General features: G+C 38.3%; 1 protein-coding gene across 1 annotated transcript in view; it reads left to right on the forward strand.

Annotated features, from left to right (window-relative positions):
* The window catches only part of COBL (cordon-bleu WH2 repeat protein), a 157,193-nt gene that overhangs the window by 68,926 nt on the left and 64,894 nt on the right, over positions 1-23,373 (forward strand). Inside the window, 1 exon segment of the mRNA XM_050890877.1 lies at positions 19,131-19,325. Coding sequence (XP_050746834.1) covers positions 19,131-19,325 — 195 coding nt within the window.

A 23,373-nucleotide genomic window follows, 5' to 3' on the forward strand; every position in this document is an offset into this window, starting at 1 on the left:
AACGTTCTGAGATGAACAGAGGGAAAGAGATCAAGTCGAATCAAAAGGGCTTGAGTAGGGCCGTATCTACGAAAGGAACTGGACGCAGCTATGCCTGGCAGTTCCTGTTTTAAATGCCCAGCAGTGTGGGCTTCTGTTGGACACTGCATCTAAGCATCCTAGAGTCAGATTTCCCAAGTTTTGAAGCCACTGAAATCTGCACAGCGGGAGTTGCACGTTAAACTCTGCCCATCCTCTCTGTCTGCTGCCTGCCTCTGCTCAGGATTGAAACCTTGAGTCAGCTGCTAGATTTAGGTATTTAAAGCTTTTACTCTAAATGCTTACCATCTACCACTGTTAGCCAAAATGTGAGAGCACTAAGTTCAGTTCTCTTCTTTGCCTTTAGAGATACCAGATACCAGCTGATCTTCTATCTCTCTCAGGACCATTATTGAGAGAATTATTTTCTCCTTTGCAAAGAAAACCAAATACTTGCTGGGCTGGAGACTGCCTGGAACAAAGCTGTGAGGTATTCTTGATGTGGGAAGCACCCTTTTGTACAAATACCCAAATATTCAGTGACTCAGAAAGAGAGAACAAGAGCAAGCTTAACTATTCAGACCAGTAACGAAATAACTTAAGTGTGGTGGCAGCTCTGGGTTCCAGTGCCAGCGCCAGAGATGTTTTTCTATGTTTTATGCTAAGCAGATGTTAGATCCAGCAGTAAGTAGTCACGGAAGCTGGAACTGGAGGAGCCAAATGGCTGTTGGTCCCTGCCCAGATGAGTGCCCTAATCTCAGTCTCTTTCTAGCTAAACTCATATTCATGTCCTTGAACAGAGAATAATCTCGTTCTGCTCACGAGAGGGGGAAGTTTGTTTTTTCTCAACTAGAAGAAGGTTTTGAACCTGGATTTACCATATTCTTACTGAATCGTTGAACTTGGGGCAGGGGGGAGGACAAGACAGGAGAGAAATACCATAGCTGCCTCTTCTAGCAGTTATGTTTTTTGTGGAGCCAGGTTTCTTAGTTGTGCTTTAAGCACACGTATTGGATCAAGCCCCTTGGCTGATGAAGATGGAGAGATTTGCCAATTTTATGGATCCTGATGGAGTTCAGGCAGCAGGTTAGAAGCATAGCTTCTCAGCAGTTTTCACACTCAGCATGCCCAGAAGCAGAATTCAGGCACCAAAATGGGAGTAAGCACATCAGAAGGGTATGTGTCAGGCTTATTGAAGGGAAAGCACAAAGTGGTGTGAGGTAGGGAGGCCCAACCTAACAGAAGCATGGTAAGTTAGGCTAGTGTGAGGCAATTCAGCTTCCAAACCTGGGCTGCGTGGCACCGTTCTCTATACTGTGGATGTACCCAGTCAGTCTGGCGTAAGTTGGCTCAGATATCTCCCTCGGATGTTTAATTAAGACCTGGTGACACACCCTTAACCACCCAAATCCTTTTATGTCTGATTCATCTTCTGTTACTGATTTCACTGAAAAGTTCTGAAGTTAACTCACTGGAAAAAATAGAATAAAGCAGCAGCTAATAAGACCAATGGCTTTTAATTTGCATTAATAAAAGGACATTAAAAAAAAACCCAAAGACAAACTTAAATTCCATTTGAAATTTTTCTAGTGACATCTCAACCGCTCAGGCTTTACTTCCTTGGTATTTAATATTACCAGAGCCCCTTAATAGTGTATAATAGCCTTGTAATTCATATTCGTTCATAATTCATTCAGCATATTGTTCTTAGTGTAACTGGCAAGCATGCAGTGGTGTGGAAAATACCACCTTTAAAGAAAAGTTTATCCCAGAATCAGGCTTTTCTGCAGTTGGATAAGCAGAGATGTAGTTCCTTAAAGTCTTTCGCTTATTTCTGTGTACATAAAATGCTTTTTGTGTTTAAGTTCTGGATGATCTGGGAATGAGTCGGGGAATTATTAATTCCACTGCAAAGTACATTTCTGTTTGATTTAAGGATGGATATCCAAAATATTTCTTGTAAAGCTTTCCAAATGTAACTACTGTAGTGAAAAGGATTAGTGTGTATTTATGCCAATGCCCTTTACTAGATGAAATAAAAAATGGTTAATTTTATGTCATCGACTCCATATTTCTAATATACAATGGAATTTTTTTTTCAGACAGTAACACCTGTTTTTGTAGTGGCATAATTGAATCACATGTAACCATAGATTTATTATATTAGTCTAAAATATCTTAGTAACATATGTAGATTTTAGATACAGTGAATATTTTCAGCACCGGTTAAGGTATAATTTCTTTTCTTTTACAAACAATTTCTGAGGCATGAGCGCTAATAGGATTTGGTTCTTTTCCAGCCTCATCTGTGGACAGTGAAGACTCGATTTCATTAAAAGTAGTGGCAAACAATACCATTTCTTTTAATTAGATGATCTCATGATTTCCACACATATTTGTTGTGCATTATTGTTCATTGGCAAAACTGAGCAGCTTGGTAGCGTGTGAAACCGTATGTCTCAATAACGTCTTATGGCAGGTGAGGGAGGATTTGCAAAACAACATTTGCTGACAGGACACAATGCATTTTACTTTGATGGAGAAGTTTTCCTAAGTGAACTTTATGGCTTAGTTCTCTCATGCAAAGTCAAACCTACATGAGGCTCGGCGGGCCTTACAGGTCTCCCTTTAACTCAAAGAGGAGTTATATGTTTGAAGCAAAGACTGTATAGCACTAACTGCTGTGTGTGCTGCTCAGTTGTTCATCACTACAAAAAGAGACCTTCTAATGCCTGTAGTCTGTGTAGCTGTTTCACATTCTTTCTTCTTTTTTAATAAACAACTGTTAAATTAGGTTTTATTGGTCTTTTACATGCAGCTCCAATACTGGTCTTCCCCTTTTGAGCTTAGCAGAAATGATTACAAATAATTTCAGACATTGCTTTTTCTCTTACTCTCCAGTGTTTAATATTTCATTTGGATTCTCAGCAGCATTTTGGGACGCAAGCTGAAGAGGGGCAAGAGTGTGACAAATAGCAGTCAGTCTTTTTAAAGACTTTTACAACAGCATGAAGTAGTAATACCTTCAGTCAGATTCATTTTCTTGAATTTTTTTTTTACATCATTTACACTTTTAAGCAGATCTCAAAATACTCGGGGAAACTAAGGAAGGTATTTCTGGTTTTATAAATTGTCAGCTGGAAGGCCAGAAGAGAAAGCAGATCAAGGCAGATAGCAAGATGTAGCCCTGCAGAGTTCTTAAATAGGTGAGTAGCTGTAAGTGTTGGACCCACTGACTTTTTCAGTGTCATACCAAGCACCTGTTTTGCTGGTTCAGTACCTCAGTGACCTGGTGAGAGCCAAGTGTGACCGATGTCTAGGACCTGAGCTGTGTAGGCAGTCTCTGAAGTATACTGACATAGGGAGATGGAGAGATTGCTAGTAGATTTATGATTGTTAGTGTTTGGTTCCCCCACATCCCCCTCCTCTGATTATAACATTTTCTTCTTTCCATCCCAGCAAATGCTCGGGTACATATCTTGATTTTGATCTCTCCCAGTTTCAGCACAAAGATGGGGTGATTTCATTGACTCTAAATGGAGCTTGTTCTGATTTACAGTTGTTTGCATAGGACAGGAGTCAGGCGGTAAAGTGCACTGTGGAGGTTTGCCTTGTAAAAACCTAATGGCAATGGATTTGACAGAAGGGGGAAGGGAAGAAGAAACATTTAAGACTATTTATTAATCAAGAATTCCAGCAGCGAGGCTCTTCTTGCCTTGATTCTGGCAAAGGTACAGATGAGAGATACTGTGCAGAGACCATTTCTGCGCAAACAGAGAAAGCCCTTCAAATGTAAACATTGGAGCAGCTGGCATGGGAGATTAGTGGAGCAGCAGTGGGAGGGGGGTAATAGTGGATAGTGGCGCTGTCTAAATTTAACAAACGTTAAACAAGGTCCTTGTTCTAGTTTAAGGGTTACAGGTCACAAAGACAATATCAACTAAAAATACTGGCAATTGTACAAGTCAGTCAAAGTCATTAACTAATATTTAATTAAAAACAACTTGCCTTTCCAAAGTTGTGACACCTTCCTCCCTGCCCTGCCAAAAGAAAAAAAACAGGGACGGGGTTGGGAGAAAATATTCTATGCAACCTGTTTGAATTAAGAAAAAAAACATTTTATCCTCTATCTATGGAAAGGCAGCGCTTTGAGACTTTTTAATGTTTTTGCTTTGAATTGTGAACTGTCTTAATATGTTGTTCTACTTTTAATTTCCTGTGGCTGAACATTATATCAAGAGAAAGCATCATGCTGAGGGTGAAAGTGGTGTAGGGTCTGTTAGCTTTGTAGACATGTGTTCATATGCTGTTTAACATCATCTGGGGGGGTTACGTTTTGTTTTTTTAAACCCTTGCCAAATAGTTACAGAACTAGGGTATACATCAAGGTATCTGATCATGCATTGGGTTTTTTGGATTTTGGTTTTTAAGTTGCGTTTTGACCACGCTTTTAAAACAACTCCTTGCCTATTGGTTGTGATCCGATTCACATGTGTTTTGTTGGAGGTGCTGTATGTTCTTCATTTCTTTAGCAGTAAAGACTAAAGTATGGGTATGTGGAGCCAAATTTTATGTTTAAAAAATCAGAGCTATGCTTTCTGTGCTGGCGTTGTTATGATTTTCGATGAGTTTGAAAGTATACTGAAGAAAAAGATTTCCTGGAGAAATTACAGCGGCAGTATAGTTTAGAGCATTACCGTCTTTTGGCATCGTAAAGTTAGAGTGACCATTGGAGACTTGATGCAGAACTCACTAGAGCCAGTGGAAAAATTCCTGCTGGTTTCAGCTGGCTTTTGGACCATGTCCTTTATGAGTTGTTAGCCAGTATCTACACTAGGCCATTTTAAAATCATTCTTTCTTGTGCTACTTCAGGTTCTCTTTTGCATGGACAAAGATCTGACACTTTCACTGTCATCTTTGAAAATGTAAGACCTTCGTTCCTTTTTGATGGACAGTTGACACAGATGAACCCCTTGAAGTTGCTTAATTTATAGAGCATTTTCTCACTGGGGAGGGAGAAAACCCCAAAGTAAACATGTTAAGTCTTGTAGAAGATGAATTGCAAACAGTGGCAAAGGAAGGGAGTGGCTTTCACCGACCAATAATTTGTTGCAAAAGCAGGTTTTTCTTTGTTATCTGAAGCAGCGCAAACCTAGAGAAGTAAGCAGAATTCTTGGAACTGCTTGCCCTGTTTAAGATGTAATTGTGCCAGTGAAAGTCCAAGTGTAGGTGTATGTTGTATCTATTTCCACAGTTTTTAACTTCCGTGTTAGTTAAATTTTGGACTATGCTTGAAAAGTTTCTGCCACAGCTCCTCAGTGGGGAGTGCACTCCAGTGGATTGGAATACTCCAGTCAGTGAGAATAAATAGATTGGAGAGCTGTGATTTCTTAGTATTTCGCACTAAATTCACAAAGGTAACAAGGCTGTACACAGTGGGAAAACTAGTTTCTTAGGAATAACAAACATTCATAAGTCAAGCTCTGGTGTCCTAAGGATATAGTACTGAATTTTTAGACTTGGAGAAATTTAGCTGGCTATGGTATACCACAAAGGAAGATAAAAATATGAAATTATATATAAAGTGGGAAAAGGCTGAAGTAGCTTAGGCTCTAGCACAGCTGTACTTCCAGTCACTTTGCAGTATCCTATATTCTCGCTTCACTTTTATTTAGAAGGTGGGGTGGCCTAGACAAAATCAGAGTCAAAAGGATAATGAGTGCTCACAATAGGAAAAAAATAAAAGGCCAAGGATGTTTGAAGTAATGTGTGAATATAATTCTAAGAAAATTCAAAGGGGGGTCTGCTTCTTTATTCTTAGCCTGTTCTTCTGTGTCCAGTTATTGAACTTGCGTGGTTTTAGGTAGTCCTGTGAGGAGCAGGGAGTTCGACTCAATGATCCTTGTGGGTCCCTTCCAACTTGAGATTTTCTATGATTCTGTGTTCAGGGTATTGATTATCCTCCAAAGAGGATAGCCTTTGGAGAATCCTTCAGGATGGAGAGGAAGCTTGGATCTGAATTTCATGCTCTTGCAAGATTCAGGTCCTGAAATTAATTTGCTTGTGACTTCTTCAGACTATAAGCGTATGTATTTTCTATCGAAATTCTTCATCTCCTTTAATGGGACAAGCTTAATTTCTGTAGGTATTGATCTGTAGGTATTATGAAACAGGAGAATGTAGTCTTTAAACCTTCTCTTCACAAACTGTACTCTTATACCCTGTCCTCCTGACTCCTTCTCTTCACCCCTGTACTCCTGACCACTGATGTTGATATGGGACTAAATATTCAGCTGTTATAATTCAAAATGGTTCGTTGGCATCAATACCTGAGCATCAAGCTATGAGCATGATGTGTGTGAGTTTGTCTTTTGTTTTTGTCTTCTGCAGCAAGCTGTCATATCTCCTTAAAGGATTGGTCTGCTTCAGTGCTGTTATTTGCGGCCAGAAATTCTCAGTATGAAAGCTGCAGATACAGTTTGAGGGCTTGCTTAGGCCACTCCTTAGGGTTTCAGACTCAGCCTATTGTACTCAGTGTGTGTAAGTATGTGTACATACATGCACAAACGTGCATACAGACATCTGAAAGAGCTAATTGAAGTAATAAATTTTGTGTGTGTATACGTACCTGTGTTTGTATGTAGATACATATATGTACACACACAGGTTATGTATACACACACGTGCGCATCCAGACTTCTGAAAGAGCTAATTAAAACAGTAAAATTCCTGGCTGTTGACTTCTGATTCATGTTTCTAGAATCCTCTTAGTGACTCTGTAATTAAGATTTGTGTTAAGATTTGCACTAATTTCAGAGTTCAAAAGCTGATTTGTTCTTCTAATTTAAGTTTTAAAATCTTCAGAGGTTGCATTGTTTTTCAGTAATATTTTTGGCAATGTTATGTCATTAAAAAGTGTACAGCTTCCTTTTTGAAAATTTGCTTTGACAGTTGGATGATTTTATTTGTCTCCCTCTAGCTAAACACCTACACTTACCATAGACTTCAAAGGGAAAAGTCGTTGCACAATTTCATTCTAAATTAACAAAGTATTTGTGTCGGAATTGGATTATAGGGACTGGAGCTAGAATTCAGTTCCCTGAGCTTGAGTAAATCAGAGCAACGCCTTTGACTTTAGAGAAGTTCTGCAGATCTTGGTGAAAATTTGTCTTTGAATTTCAGTACAGATTTTCTCCATTCATCAACAGCTATAATAAGTAGAGATTTTCAGAGGCCAAAAGTCATATGTGTCAGAATTTCAGCAGACACTGAAAGATGATGAGAACTGATCATTAATGTTTCTTGTCTCTGGAAAACTTGCACAAGAACAACACTTCCATCAAAATGGGGCGAAAACACTTTTTACTTTAACTGGAATAAAAATACTTTCAGTAAAAAACAAAATTATTTCTTGAAAACCAGACAAATACACACCCAAAAACTCATGCCAGGAATTATTCCATTCATAATTCTGGTCCCCATAAAAATTGGCTATGCAGACATTAGAGCAGATATTTTTAAAATTGTATGTTTTATGCAAAGTTTCCATCTCCTCCTCCAGTAGAAATTGGCGTATCTACAATGAAAATATATTGAAGGTGATCAACTCTAGTGGTTTGATAGATCCTATATGTTAAAAGAATTTCTTGTAGAAGAAGTTCTTCTTAGTAGTTTTTCAAAATATTTTGAATTTCAGAAGGACATAAATTGCAAATATAACAACTCCTATCTTCCATGAACCAAACATATTCGCTGATTGATTTAAAAGAATTAGTAAGTCTAGAGAAAATAAACTCTTATTGCAATGATGAATTCATTTTGCTCAAGACCTCTGATCCTTTTTGTGGTTATTTGTGATTGATGAATGCTTAACACCAGTGGAAATTACGAAAAAGTCTTTTTTGCTGTTGTTGGTCTTTGACCTTTTGAACTCCCTGTTTCCTGAAGTCTGTTGCCAGACCATTAATAAAGACAGATTTTGATTTTCGGCTTGGTTGTTCAACACTATTTGATTGAGCTAATCTATTTTCACATAGTGCAAAAGTGTAAGTGAAAGGAGAAACCATCCTTTTCATGCTTAAAAAATTTGGCTTTTTCCATTCTCACTCTTCCAAGATTGCTCTCACTAGATCTGCTAATGGCCTTTCAAGGCCAAGTGTAAGTAGCCTTTTTTCAAATGTTCTTTCCTTGTTTTCCTTCTGGCTTGATATTTTTCTGTCTTCTTTCTATGAATTGAATTTTGGAGTCCATGTGAATTTTCCTCTGTAATTTTCTTCTTCAGATTTCTTTAAAATGCATTTTTCCGTTAGGGTCTGTCATTGGCTTTTAGACCTCTCTTGGTAGGTTTTAAAATGTTTCTTTGGTTATTTTCTTCCATTCTGCCTCATTCCATGTCTTAGTATGTGTTAAATCCCTACCACAGAAATACTTATTACACATTCACAAATCTATTTATTAATCCCCTTTCCTTTCAGTACTGAATCTTTACCAGTTCAAGTTCTGTTCATGTGACTTTTCTCCCACTGTCTTCATGTCAACAAGTAAGCAGTATGATCACCATCTTTCTGGGCTAATGTACGAGCAATCATTGAGTTTTCTTGCAGAATATGGTTTCTGTCCTGCACAGTCTCCTTAGTTCGTTGTTCCTTCCCCAGGATATGAGCCAGTACTCTATCATCACATTCACTGAACTCTTCTGCTTTTTGCTTTGCTCCTCTCCTTTTCCAGATTTTTGTCTTTGAATTTCTGCAAGGACTTCCTCTCTGGTCAAATCTGGTGAACATATTCACTTCATTTTTTGCCATAATGACTGTGTTTTTGTTTCTCTCCTCACTTCTTCCTGTGTTCTTTCCTACTTCTTTTGCATCTGCTTTTGTACCGCTTGGATGAATATCCAACAGAGACTTGTAGTGTTTTCCATGTTTTTTCCCGTTTCCTTTTATAATTCACTGAACTCCCTGCACATCTCTCGTTACAAGCCCATCTTCTGTCTCCGTTTGGTGAGACATTTCGTCTTGAATAGATAACCCTTTCCTTTTCTTTAGATTAGCTCTTCTGGTTTTTTTGGTCTGGCATAGTACGTGACAAAAATTTTTCTTTGTCATCTATCTATTGCACTATCAGGTAATTATACGCTTACTTAGCATATATGCACATAGCTATCCAAAAAATTACTAGTGATGTGAGTAGCTGAATTTGCTGACTACCTGTTTTTTGTTAGCCATTCCCTTTTGGGAATATTTTGAATTTAATCTTTCTCCCCATATTGCCTTTACATATTTGTATTTTTGACAGTTATGAAAAATCTATTTTTAAAATATGGTCTTTTTTTTATAGGCTGACACATTTTGACAGTGTGCTGTGACAAAAAGAATTGGACTTGTGGAAGATAAGTTTTTAGCAGTCTAACCAGAAAGATTTAAATCAGCCCTGAGAGGGTGCATTTTATATATAAATTGATTCTAGTATTTTCCCAAAACGATATTAAGAAAAAAAAAAAACAGCATTCTAGCAAATGAGACACAAAGTTGTCCACACACTTCTGAAAGTCAAGATAAATCATTCTACACTTGTATGAAATGCGAACAAACGTTATCGTAAGCATCTGCCAGCATCCCTGACTGTCACCCGCAGTTCAGCTTGACTTTGGAATTCACTTCAGATTGTGTCTGCAGCCTGCACTCCTACCTCCCACCCAAATGACGGACAGCGATGTTCCATTGAACTACTAAGTAGCATAGAAAATGTCCGATGCAGAAATGTTTTCTATGCTGTGTTAATGATGGATTTGTCTCACTAGGGTTTACATATCCAAAACAAAAGCAAGAGTATTTACTTTTTAGGGGTATTCAAAATGCATCTGTCATCCAGAAAGTTAAAAAAAACCAAACAAACAAACAAACCATGCTTTATGTGCTATCATTTAGCCTGATGGTATCAGGTGCATAGCACAAGGGCATGAAGGAAGTTGCCATGTTCGCGAAGCTTGTGCATATATGTCTATGATTTCTCTGTGATGTGTCTGTCACCTTAATGTGGCATTTTAAGGGATTGGACATGCATGTGTTTTTTAAAAAACATGATGGTTTTAGTATATCCACTTACAAAGATACTTGTAACGCACACGTGCTGAAGCTTGTGACTATTTCATGGATGTCATTGGATTTGTACCGATGTTGAAATATCTTCCAATAATTTTATGTTTCATAGCTTTTTAGCTGTATGTCTGGAAATTGAGAATCTGGTGAAAAGCAGAATATTAAGTGGAAAATATATTGACTTTTGTGGTTATGAGCTGAAGTTTGCTTTTTTGGACATACACCTACTTGCTTTGCCGATCACGTTCAGAAAAGAATGTTTAGCAAGCTAAGTTTCTTTCATTTGTGGCTAAATAGCTCAGATTTCAGCAAAACAATTTTTCCTCCTTCATAGGACACACAGTGACAGAAATTAAACAAATTATGCATTAGAAAGATTTGTAGCAAGTGTATTTTCACTGCATTGAGTTGAGCCTGACTTGTCAATGCTAACAGCTCTGAATCAAAGAAGATATGTTTCTCTTCTTTTTAACAAGTTCCTCAGCTCTGATTCACGAGGTCCACAGGATACGTGTGGGCTGGTTACTGCAATGACTTCAGTGTCCAGATTGATAGGAGAGGACACAAATGATTTATGTGTGCCTTCCAAACACTGATTTATACACTTTGGTGTTCTCATCAGCACCAGGCAGCATGCTGCCTGCCCCCACCTTCTGAGTTGTTAAGACATGGCTCTGCCTTCTTTTCGTCTGTCCCACCATTCAGAAGGGGTAGTGTCTACCCTCTCCTGTCAAGAAAGGTTATTTTTGCTAATTCTGTTGGGATGCTACTTTTTTTTTTTAAACTATGAATTTATTTGAAACACACTGTCACTTAGAAGAGATGATACAAGCACACAAATGTAAATCAAGTTAGCTTGTCTTCCCCTTTCTGCATGTATTGCTGTGATGGAAAAAAAAAAATCATTGCATTCATTTCTCTTGATACTGTGACTGTCTTCATTCTACAGGGAGACTTCTTCAGATTGACATGAGTGATTTTGGGTAGCAGTAATAGACAAAGGTTTTGTTAAGCGTGAAGAGTAGTGTCACTTGGGAAAACCTGAAGAGTGAAACATGGAAACAGGAGAAATTATTTGGAGGAAATACATTGAATTTTAAATCACCAGAGGTGATTTAAAAGCTTCTATTCTCAAAGCATTGAGGAATCACATCTATCATAAAATCCTGAAAAAGTATAAATGATTTGACAGTCTGAGTTGCTTAAATATTATGTATACATTGTTGAATTCATAGATCTGTATTCCACTGCTTCATATGTGCCATGGTAGTTTATTCACTTTTGGAGAACTCAAATTAAATTTGTGATCTCAGACTCGCTGAATACTGAGGGAGGTGGTAGTAGTAGTAGGTGATATTGATATTAGCAGTTAGGCTTGGTTTTACCGCATCCGATTCTTTACATTTGCAAGAATTTACAGACATGTTCAAGTTTAGCTGGAATGCATGTATTCCCAATCCATGTTTTCAAACCTACTAATGATTTGAGTAAAAAGTTTATATTCCTAAACTTCAAAGTAAAATATTTGACTGTTCATAAAAAAAGTAATCAACTTATTTGCGATTTTTGCCATATTCATTCAGTATCCATCTGATTTTCAAATGGAGGAGTTTTCAATATTGCTTCACGCACAAGAAGCATAACAAAAACTGAAGAAGATTCTTGGAAGCTCTCTCTGGTTGGGCACCCTCTTTGTCCTCAGTGTAGTGCATGGGGCTTGAGTAAATACCTACACTTGTTCCCTACTTAGAAATTCACAAACAGTGAATCTAAGCCCCTCAGTCTGTCTCTGAAAGCTGCTCTCCTGGAGGCTTCCACTTTTCTAATTCCCTCCCTTGGGTGGTTGTTCTTCCAGCTTTTCTACTGGAAAAGAGGTTGGACACCATAGGAGGTGCAAAGTGAACATAAATCAGTTGGAGCTAGAAACCAAGGTTGTGCTCTTAGCTGTAGAGATACTTTACATCACGTGACCTTACCTAGGTGAGGACAAGAAGTAATCAGATAAACTTCTAGGAGGGGAAGTTATAGTTAAAGTACAAGGAAAAAATTTTAATGATAGGGATAGTTAAGTAATAAAACAGCATAATTATGGATGATGTGGACCTGTGTCATGGGAAGGTTTTAGTAACCTCTGCAGTGACAGTTTGGTCATGCTACTTCAGTGCTGGGAGATAAAGTAGATGACTTTGTAAAGGCGGTGACCTCCTTGCACCTGGCACTGCTAGGATTTCTGATCAACAAACTTTGTACTAAAATGAGAGGAATGTGGTCGGCCACGGTGAGGGGGAACTGGCAGGGGCACAGGAGAGAGAATGTTCTTAGGCATTTCTAATTCTGGCTGTGTAAGTTCTGGTGTCCACCAAGGGGACCCTGACCACAAGATCTGGAATGGCTAGCTAGATACTATAATAGACTTATACAAGCATAAGATAGCACTGTAGTTGTACAGACTTCAAAGTATAAGTCGAAACTTTTACAGTAACACCTTGAAAGCCTACTTGCGAGACGTATAGAATCAGCATTGTACTGCCTGTGCAAGTTACTGTTGTGGAAATGAAATAGTTGCTTCTCTTTTGTGATGGGTGACCAGATCATTTACTACGAATAGCAAAATGCAATGAGATAATAAAGCAACATAAAATAAAATGGATAAAAATGCATTGGTTTTTAGTTCAGAGCAGGAAAAGGTTAACTTTTTTTTCCTTTCTGACTGCAGACTGTATGCAAGTACCAGAATCACAAGTGCTTCAGGGAGTACAAAAACCAAACTGTATTCAGTGTGGCTGGTTGGAAAGGAAAATCTGAGTAGTTACAATTTTGGGTTTTTTTTAAGCTATGTCTCCAAGCAATCTCGTGACCGCACTATTATGCTTCAGTTTTGAAGCAGGAGCTTGGATTAATTCAGTTTCGGTGTTGTCAAATTTAGTGCTAGTATAAGGAATTTCAGTATCATGTCAAGAAAAGCAGCCTTTGCCTTCAATTTGTGCAGTAGGTCTGACATAACCTGACTGGCGTTTTAAACGTAATCAGTTATGGTGTTATTCAGCAGATCAATAAAAGTTTGCATTAATGAAGTTTAAATGTCCAACAGGCATAAATATTCTTGCTGTAACTGAGTAGATGGATTTGTCTGCCTGCTCTAAATCTTACCTTTCATATTTACCCACGGTACACTTGCAAAAAAAAAAAAATTCTTTTATGATACTTTCATTCTTATTTTTTGTCTCTGTTTTGGAAACTATAAAAATACTTTTTGCTGATATATCTGGTGCTTTGAGTGCTTAAAAACAGCTCAATTGATTACTTTTGATTTAAAAACTTCTCAGAAGGAAATTGCATAACAAGACTGGGAGCTCAAATATGTGAGTTTTGGCAAAGAGCTGCGGAAGAAAGGCCTGGCTGTAGCAACCTCACAAGAAAAGAACTTGACATTTTGAAAAATTTTTATTGACCGGTGTGGACAGGGAACAGGAAGTCAAATCACTCTCACAGGCAAGCTGCAGTCTCTTCCTTGCTGACCTTTAAATGCCACTTAGTGTCATCAGAAAATCAAGGAAATGCTAATAACAGGGCTTTGGGTAAGAGAGTTATATATGAGGGATATCTTTTGAAAACAAACATAAGCCGACTTCCATTTTTATACACATCTATTTTTGTAAAATGGAATTCTCACAGCAGTACAGTTACATTTTTAATAGATTAAGCTTACATTATTAATATTAACATTAAAATTTTCAGAAGTATCCATAAGGTATCAGAGCTGCTGTTCATTCTTGAAAAGGGAGTAGTTTGCAAAAGATGTTTTATAATTGCATTCTAAGTTGATGACATTGGAACACAGACTGGCCTCTGCTTTAGGCTCTTAATCTAGCTTGTGTTGAGTTCAGCAGGCTATGGACTTTGGTAGTCTTGTAGAAAGTTGACTTCTCAGTGTCCGGTGAAAATGGGACTGATATGCCTAAGTCACCACGTTACTCTGAGCCTTCATACTTCTGTGTTTTTAACAGCCGCTCTTTGCCTTTCCAAAAAGTCTTTGAAAGCTTAAATTTCAACTATGTCCTGGTTTCGGCTAGAAGTAGAAGAATTTCCTACTAGAAGAACTGGCAGGAAAAAATCCTATAATTAAACTGCTTAACCTCAAAGAAAGCATCATGTACATTAGAAAAAAAGAAAGTTCCTTAGATTTCAGAAGTTTAATGAGAGGGAAAAAACTAGCTGGCAAGTATGACATGAAACAATGTATCCATGAAACCTGATGGCACCATATGTAGGTACTGCAGCTGTTTCTTGCCTCCTTCCAACATCTACTTCATGGCATTGAAATGGACTTTAGTCCATGGTTGTGGTTCAGTACGTGTTCAAGACCCTTGCTCCACTGGAGTCTAACATGACTGCTGACCTATGCTGGTGTATCTGTGTTCATACTGGGTTTGCTTTGGCTTAATTTGGGGGGGGGGGGGAAGAGGAAACTATTTCTTTTTTCTTGCTCGTTTGCATTGCTTAATTGTTATTTGAACTGCTAGCAAAGTGCTCTAACACTAGTGGTCTACCAAAGACTATGATTTTACAAGTTGGGAGACATTTTTAAAAGCTCTTTATAGAATTCATTCCCATGAATTTTCTTTTTCTGACATGATTTTTTCCTTTTTTTTCTTTTTTCTTTTTTTTTTTTTTTAAATGCACTGTGGTTACAAAACCCACAGATTGTAGGAACTGATTTTGGTTCTGAGCAGAACATTCATGCTAACCTGTTTGTCAAATGAGACAGAGGATAAGGGCTGACATTTTAGCCAGCTATATTGGCTGCAATACTTGAGCTTGGCTTTCCTCTCACTTGCACTGCTGTAATTTGAGTAATTCCACTGAAATCGATCCATTGATAACAAATTAAAACAACAAGAAATGAGAGATGGTTTGTGTAAGTGGCATGTACATATCAGGTCCCTGCAAGTTTGCTTAATTAATGTTGTATGCTCTTAATAGTTGCCTTGCTAACCTGCCTGAAAACCAAACCTCCAAAATCCAGTGATTTGGAAAGAAGCTGCACTGCATCTAACACAACATAAAATATGAAAGCTGGGTAAGGCGTTGCCTCTTTAGATTAGGTGTACAACAAAAGACAAGTCATGCCAAAACCGCTTGTGTCAGTGGTTTGTGTCCAACGTTTTTTTTTTTTTCCTCTTAAAGCTACTGAAAAGGACTACACACATGGGAGGGCTTGAAGGTCTGCCTCCAGTTAGACAAAGCTCTCATTGCTGAATGACGGGGCTTTCAAAACTACTTTGAAGTTGTCCTCATTCCATTCCCCTGGAAGCTGTAGCAAGTTTTTATTTTAGGGGAAGAGTCTTAACATGAGCATTCTTGAAATGCTCGCTCAGTAAATAATGGGCTTGATACAAAGGTTGGACTTGGAAAAGAAAACATAGATGGATTTCCAAGGTTTTTATTTTTTCTTTCATTAAAGTCTTTTTATTATAAACTATTTATAGTGTCATGTGAGTATTACTTTTTTTTTTCTGTATCTTCTGTTAGGAAATTCAAGCTTTAAAAAAAAACCAGCTTTGAAATGTTTAGTTGTTCATCACCGTATTGCTTCACAGTGATCTGTTGCCTGGAAAAGGATTCTGATAGCTTTTCAGCCACAAGACCTTGAGGTAGAATTGAATAGGATATTGATTTAAAACTGGATACATCCTATCTTCTTACCAGTAGCCTGTATTTGTAGTGCTGGGAGGGAAATCTTAGAGGTTTTTTATTATTTGTATACATCTTTAAATCTCCTAACAAAATTTCTCAACCTTTTTATTCAGCAAGGAAAATCAAAGAATTAAAACAGTCACAAAAGCATACCTGTAGAATACACTTTAAAATTATTTTTTTCAGTTATTTTATAAGTGTGTGAAAAGAGGAGACTACTTTATATTTCATCCTGTGAACCCTGTCACTTCTTTAGGAGTAAACAAACTTTATTTGATAGAACCAGGTACAATATGCACTGAGAATGACTTAAAACTTGTAGGTTACAGATGAGAGCATCATTTTTTCCACTGCCCAAGATATAGAGCCAAGAAAAGAGTATATTTCTTTAAGATTAGACCTAATCTTTTAAACCCCACCTTCTATTTTGAGCTTTTTTCTTCATTTGCTAGAAAGGTGAAGAAGCTATTGATGCTATTCAGTTCTGAGAAACTGGCAATGAAAAAGATGTGGCAAATACTGTTTTAATCCTTCAGTAAAACTCTAGTTAACCAGAGAAGACCGGTAACATGCCCTGTTTGTGCTAAATATACTATTCCAAGATGAAGTCTGCTGTGCAGCGTGCAACATAAAAGATAACAAAATTGTCCAGCTGGTAGTTTTAAGTCTGTGATAGTTACCACATGCATAGTAAATGCAGGACAAGACACAAATCAGTTTGCTATCTGCATTTAGCATTTTCAGTTGCTTTCACAGGAATCTATAGAACTTTGAACTTTACCAGGCAGTCAGGAACCTGTATTACGTACATCTTTTTGCATTGCTGTGTTTTTTAGCTCTTTATGCTTCATCAGTGCTTCCTCAACAGTCCAAAAATTAAATTAACTGTCTTTTTGAGCTTGCTGCCCCATGGTTTTGATTTTTACCTAAGATTGCTCTTGGCACTTGTGAAAAGGAATTATCATGCCATGTCACGAGTCAAATTCACTGCAAGTTACACTCCTACGGAAATCCACATAGCCACCACAACAATGAGGCAGCCATACAGTTGAGGCAAAGCATTTTCTAGCACTTGTCAGATTGGAGAACTTACATTCAAAGAACTACGTCTTTTATTTGGAAAGTGATGGCATTTGTGGTGGCATTTAGTTTCCTGCCAGTATGTATTCTGTGGTTTTGGACAAAATTCTGCCTGGGAGCTTTATGTCCTCGATGAGTGAGTTTTGCAAGTGCGATAGCATGTTCTGTTGTGATAAGAACAGCATTATCAACCATGGTCATCAGCCTGCGCTTCCAGAATAGGTATCCTGCTCCAGCTCATGGTGGATTAGTATCACTGGTGATACCAATGAGGGATTGAGTGCGCCCTCAGCAAGTTTGCCGATGACACCAAGCTGTGTGGTGCGGTTGACACGCTGGAGGGAAGGGATGCCATCCAGAGAGACCTTGACAGGCTTGAGAGGTGGGCCTGTGTGAACCTCGTGAAGTTCAACAAGGCCAAGTGCAACGTCCTGCACATGGCTCGGGGCAATCCCAAATACAGGCTGGGCAGAGAAGGGATTGAGAGCAGCCCTGCTGAGAAGGACTTGGGCGTGTTGGTTGAAGAGAAGCTCAACATGACCCGGCAATATACATTTGCAGCCCAGAAAGCCAATCGCATCCTGGGCTGCATCAGAAGAAGTGTGGCTAGCAGGTCGAGGGAGGTGATTCTCCCCCTCTACTCCGCTCTCATGAGACCCCACCTGGAGTACTGCGTTCAGCTCTGGGGCCCCCAACATAAGAAGGACATGGACCTGCTGGAGCAAGTCCAGAGGAGGGCCATGAAGATGGTCAGAGGGCTGGAGCACCTCTCCTATGAAGACAGGCTGAGAGAGTTGGGGTTGCTCAGCCTGGAGAAGAGAAGGCTCCGGGGAGACCTTATAGCAGCCTTCCACTACCTAAAGGGGGCCTACAAGAAAGCTGGAGAGGGACTTTTTACAAGGGCATGTAGTGATAGGACAAAGGGTAATGGCTTTAAACTGAAAGAGGGTAGATTTAGGTTAGATGTAAGGAAGAAGTTCTTTGCTGTGAGGGTGGTGAGGCACTGGAACAGGTTGCCCAGAGAAGTTGTGGATGCCCCCTCCCTGGAAGTGTTCAAGGCCAGGTCAGATGGGGCTTTGAGCAGCCTGGTCTAGTGGAAGGTGTCCCTGCCCATGGCAGTGGGGTTGGAACTAGATGATCTTTAAGGTCCCTTCCAATCCAAACCATTCTATGAGTCTGTGATTTCACAGAAGCTATTTCTGAGAAGAAGTGACTGTCTCATAATTAAAAAGTAAAATCTTCAATTTAATATGGAAACTTCTCTTAATTAAAAATAGCGAAAGGTGACTCACAGGTTTTGAGGGAAGAGTTTTTGCAAGATCTTTATTAGCAGATTCAAAAAATTAATCATGGTGAATTTAAGTGTTAAAACTAAACTAAAAATGCACATTTTCAAGCAGTCATGATTCCTAGTCTTTCCTATTTGTAGATTTGCTACTATATGACTGCATATATTTCTGTTTGTATATTAATACAAAAATATATTAAAGCCTTGATCTGAAATCAGTGAAACTTTTTCCATTTATTTTATTAAGTTTTCAATGAGAACTAAAGTAATTTTTAACATTAAGGAATTATTGAAATAGTTTCTGCTTCTCCTTTCATCTGGACCTGTTAAAATACAGAGTGGTACCTGTCAGTAGGACTTCTTTTGACCAGGTTAAATGGTTGTTTTCAGTAGATTGTAAATGATTATGCTTGATTGTGCGTGTAAATTGGAAATAGTTTGATAGTAGCAGAGTTTTTCTTACGTAAATCTACAGAGAAGACTCAGGTAAATCAGGCAGATTGATAATAAAATAGACAAGCCTGGGATACAGACAGCATGTGATTAATACAGTGTTCTTATTTAAGAGTAAATCTTGCTTTCAGAAATTTGTATTACTTCTAATTTAAATACAACTGCAAATGCATTTGGATAACTGTAATCATGTGTCTTGATGAAGCTTATATTTTAAATAGCAAGCAGTGGTAGTGTTCCCATCAATACTACTGTTAAACTGGAGTAGGTGCTCATCATGCCTCCTGACTTATTAATACTGCCTGTAAGCTTTGTTCCAGTTGACCTTTAGAAGTTTCCAAAAGTTACAGTTTGCAATTCAGCAAGTTTGGCAGAGGAACATGCATGATTATTCATATCATTGTTTAAACGGTAACCAGATGTGTCTTGTTTTTCTTCTTTCTTTCCCATTGTTTTTAAAAAGTGATGTTAATCCAAGATGTTAATCCATTTACAGGGTTTTTCCACAGCACCAAATTCCCCTTCGGTGAATTCTCGTTCCGGTAGCCTGGGTCCATCACTGTCCCTTGGTAACATCTCAGGAATGACAGCAAACCCAGAAGTGAAAAAGCGCAGAGCACCTCCTCCACCAGTTGTGACACCTGCGTTGCAGAACATGGAGATGAGTGGACAAGAAAAGACAGCACCGCAGGTAACAGTGACACCACAGAATGGGCTTCTTTGCTTGATGTGCTGGCTACCATCAGTTCATTCATCAGAGCTCAAGTCATTCACAGATATTTTGGCTAGCCATTAGCTACAGGTCACCAAAACTCTTGATCTTACAAAACAAAATTATCAAAAGTCTTGGAGTTTTGTACATATTTACTGAGCTTTCTTGAGACTGCCCCAAGCTTTCTCCCGTGTCAAGAATCTTTCTAAATCAGAAAAGTTTTGTGAGGCATTATGCTAAAAGGCGGGTGAAGAAAAAGTAAGGCAGAAAAACTGGAAATTGTATAGGGTGACTAGGTATCTTTATTGGCCAGGGCAGTCCTGGAAAATGGGTGACAGTTCTAATGACTGACAAAAATCTTCAGCATGCTGTTTTGCCGAGATACTTGTCAGGCTGTCGCCTACATCCCTATTTACAGTGCTGCCGTGGGATACCAGAAAATGTGCTCTGCTTTCTGAGTTGTGCCATGTGACCTTTTAAAACAGTGCTCTGTTTTTGCTTTTAAAAAAGGTCACTGTTCCGCAATACAGTTGTCAAGAATTAAACAGAAATGGGGGGGGACACACCTTTCTGAGGACCTAACCCTTTGAAAAGAATAGAGTTAAGGGAAAAGGAAATTATTCTTGTTTTTATAGTGACATTCAGGTATGTACGTTACTAAACATGCGCAAGCACATTAAGACTTCTGGTTCCACCATCAACAAAAAGTATTACATTCTAAATGTAAACTATAAAAGTCAGTGTGTAAAGCTGTCTATGGATGCCAAATAAGAATGCAAGGAACCAATACGTTCAAGGTTGTGTAATGTGGACCGACTACCTGCTTAGGGCTTCTCACCTCTGCAGCAGACTGATCTTTGGAAAGCAAACTGTATTAGTGCAAAATGGAGTCAGGAAGGAATCTTGAGTTCAGTATACTGGAGGAGGAGGAGTCTAGTGCTCAGTCTCACTCCCTGTCACTCTTTTATTTATCTGTGTTAAGACATACGTTAAGTGCCTTCTTCAGTGAAGCATTGTGTAAGCAAAGTTGATGTACACTCTTGGTAAAGGATTGTGAAATCTTATTTTCCCATTCTTAGCATCTTTCAAAATTGAAGTAGGTGCCTTTGAAATAGCACTCACTTATAGACACAGCTGAAGAGAAACGTTTTCATGCAACATTTGGTGCACTTTCTTTTTTAAAATTTCCTTTTGAAATTCCTACTGTAAATATTTTGATGAGGTTTCCTGTGTCCCCCAGAGTTAAACGTTTAATGTGTTTAAGATAAATAGATCTTTTAGTACAAAAATACTATGGCATTATAACTCTTAAGTTTATACCAGTATGATAATCACAGACTTTATTATTCTGCCATTCTCTTAGGCTTATCTCCCTGCAGTGTAGCACTGAGATTTTAAATTGTGTTTCACAAAAAACCTGAAAATCTGAACTCTCTTTAACCGTGTTAACATTTCTATTTTCAGCATTGTTGCAAATAGATTAAAGTGCTGGCTTTCTGAAGCCATTGGGAGAAAAATATTTTATTTATCACAAGTAGCATACAGTACAGTGTCAACTTCAAATTCTCTTAGTCTAAAGGAAAAGCCATTTTGAAGAAGGGAAACAGGTGAAGGTTGAGTCAGAGGATTTTCCATGACAAAGTTAATTTTGGGCAATAGAAATGCCTTGTGTAGCTGACAAAGCCAGTGAAGAGCACAGTAGATTATGAGCACAGTTGCTAGTCTGTTTGGCTGCATTTGTTGGGTAAAGGACATCTTTCTGAAAATGGTTGCATAGGTCAAAATATTAAACAGTTACGGGGTGCTTCTGAAGTTCCCAGGCTGAAAGTTGCTCACAGGCTCCCTGTAGTTCAAACAAGAATGTGTGGAGTACAGTTGAAATGAAACACAAGTTCCATGAAGCAATCAAAAACCAAGGGCAGAGATTAATTATTCAGTATTATGTGGCAAGGTAGCAACAGAGATATTGTTTATAAGAAAACCCAAACAGTTCTATTTTATCTACATGCAGACTATCCAGTTTGCTGTGAAAATAGAGTAAAAAATCTCAGGGTGTAAGTTTATTTCTTTAGTCTATGGGAAAGCATTAGCACTGATCTTTTTTTTCAGGGAAGGACGTCAATTCCTTATTAATGGACTTCCTTCCATAAAAAGATAAGATGTTTGTTTAGAAAACTTTATTTATGTGCAACTGTTACTAACAGGAAGATCCTGCAAAGGGGGAACATGTTTATTTCCAGTGAAGCTAGCACATTAATAGAAAATGAAAAAGGTGGTATTCTGAACTTTCAGAATTTCTTTTTTAACTATCTGGTTCCTTAAAGTTGTATAGAAAAGCGAATACTGTAGCTGTTATGAATACCTGTAGTTTGACTTTCCAACCCAATAAACCCGTTATTTTTAACCCATTGTTAAGCTCCAGGGCATTCAGTTTTCTTTACAGCAGAGCTGATTCTGTAGGAATATATATCTCATCTCCCTGCCTAGTGGTTGCAATCAGAAATTTCCATGTGTCTGAAGATTGGGGTGTTGCAATTTATGCTTTAGATTTAGATTTTCTCCACTCACTTTTCTGGATAGGTGGATTACTGCAATATAATTTTACCTTACTGCAGCTTTTGTTTCTGTGGGGTTTATAGTAATTTACTTCCTTGAGGGTAAGGCCCCTGCAGTAACTTTAATTACTTTTTAGTGCAGCATCATTAGTTTTCCATGTCTGTTTAAAGGTAGTGTTCCCTCTGTAACTGTTTTAAATCTCCTCCAGAAAATACTCATTTGTGTTCAGAGCACAATTGAGCAATGTTTCAGAGTGTGCTGAACATGCACTAAGTAGTTTGCAAAGGAATGCAGAGTCAAAGAAAGGAGTCTACAGATTTCTTCCCTGGAGAGTTCCCTCCTGTTTTTTTTAAACATCTTCCAAGTGATGCTATTTAGAATAACGAGAATTAACTTGAAAAAAATATTCTTCAAAAGACCAGGGTATGGTAACATTTCCAGTATGAAATCCAGAAGGTTGGATGCTTTAGAAGCAAGGAGGTCCCCTCCTTTCTTAAGTTGCAACACGGAGCCCACACCATCCAGACAGTAGAGTGAAACAGCATAGGGGGTGAGCAAAAACTGAGCCCCCTTTGCAGACAATCTCTGTTCTCTGTCACAGCACTTTAGATGATGTGCTAGCAGAATTTGGGGCCACCTTACGGTAGGCATAGTGTAAACTGAGTGCCCACCCCAAAAAGTATGCACTATATAGACAAAATATGTAAGAGAAAACATGTATGAGTATGCCATTGTAGGTAGAGCACACATAGAAAACCCACACGTGAAGTCTGACAGAATTAAACACATCTCCTCAGAGGCTTATTCAGTGACCTCTCTTTAAAAGAAAAAGAAGTATGTTTGGGTCATTTCTTGGAAGAACTGTTGAATTGAGTATTTGAGTCTTTTGGAAGCTGAGAGTGTTGTGCACTGGCAAATTAGTTTATGAAAATAATTATATTTTTTTTAAGCGTGTTTGGGGAAATACAGAAATTGGAGTGAGGGGGGATGATAAAGAAGGCCTCAGGGACTTTCTGTAAGAGCCTTTTCTATGAAATGGAGTGGTTTATTCAGAACAAAATCATGATGCTTTTTAGACACAACATCAGAATTAGAAGAGGGCTCTTCAGTGCCTTCGTCTGTATAATAGCTGTGATGTCAACTCCAGAAGCCAGAAATGCAACTTGTAGACTGTGATAAAGAAGCCGTGTGCTATTTTAGCTGCTGCGATTTTCAGAACAGAAGCACTTTCATATAATATGTAGATGTAACAGGAGGCATCTGGGATTTGTTACTAGCCAGTCAAATTCCTGTACTAATAGAAGAATAGGGCAATATAACAGATACAATATTCTAACATGTTTCATAGATTTTAATCTTAGTTGTCGTATGGCAAGACAGGGGGTTTAAATAAAAATTGTATCGTTGCTTTTAGTGCAGGTGAGGAACTGGCCTCACACTTTGAGAAGGTTCCATTATAAACCATCACAAT

This window comes from Gymnogyps californianus, chromosome 2 (assembly GCF_018139145.2).
Source record: "Gymnogyps californianus isolate 813 chromosome 2, ASM1813914v2, whole genome shotgun sequence".
Lineage (NCBI taxonomy): Eukaryota > Metazoa > Chordata > Aves > Accipitriformes > Cathartidae > Gymnogyps > Gymnogyps californianus.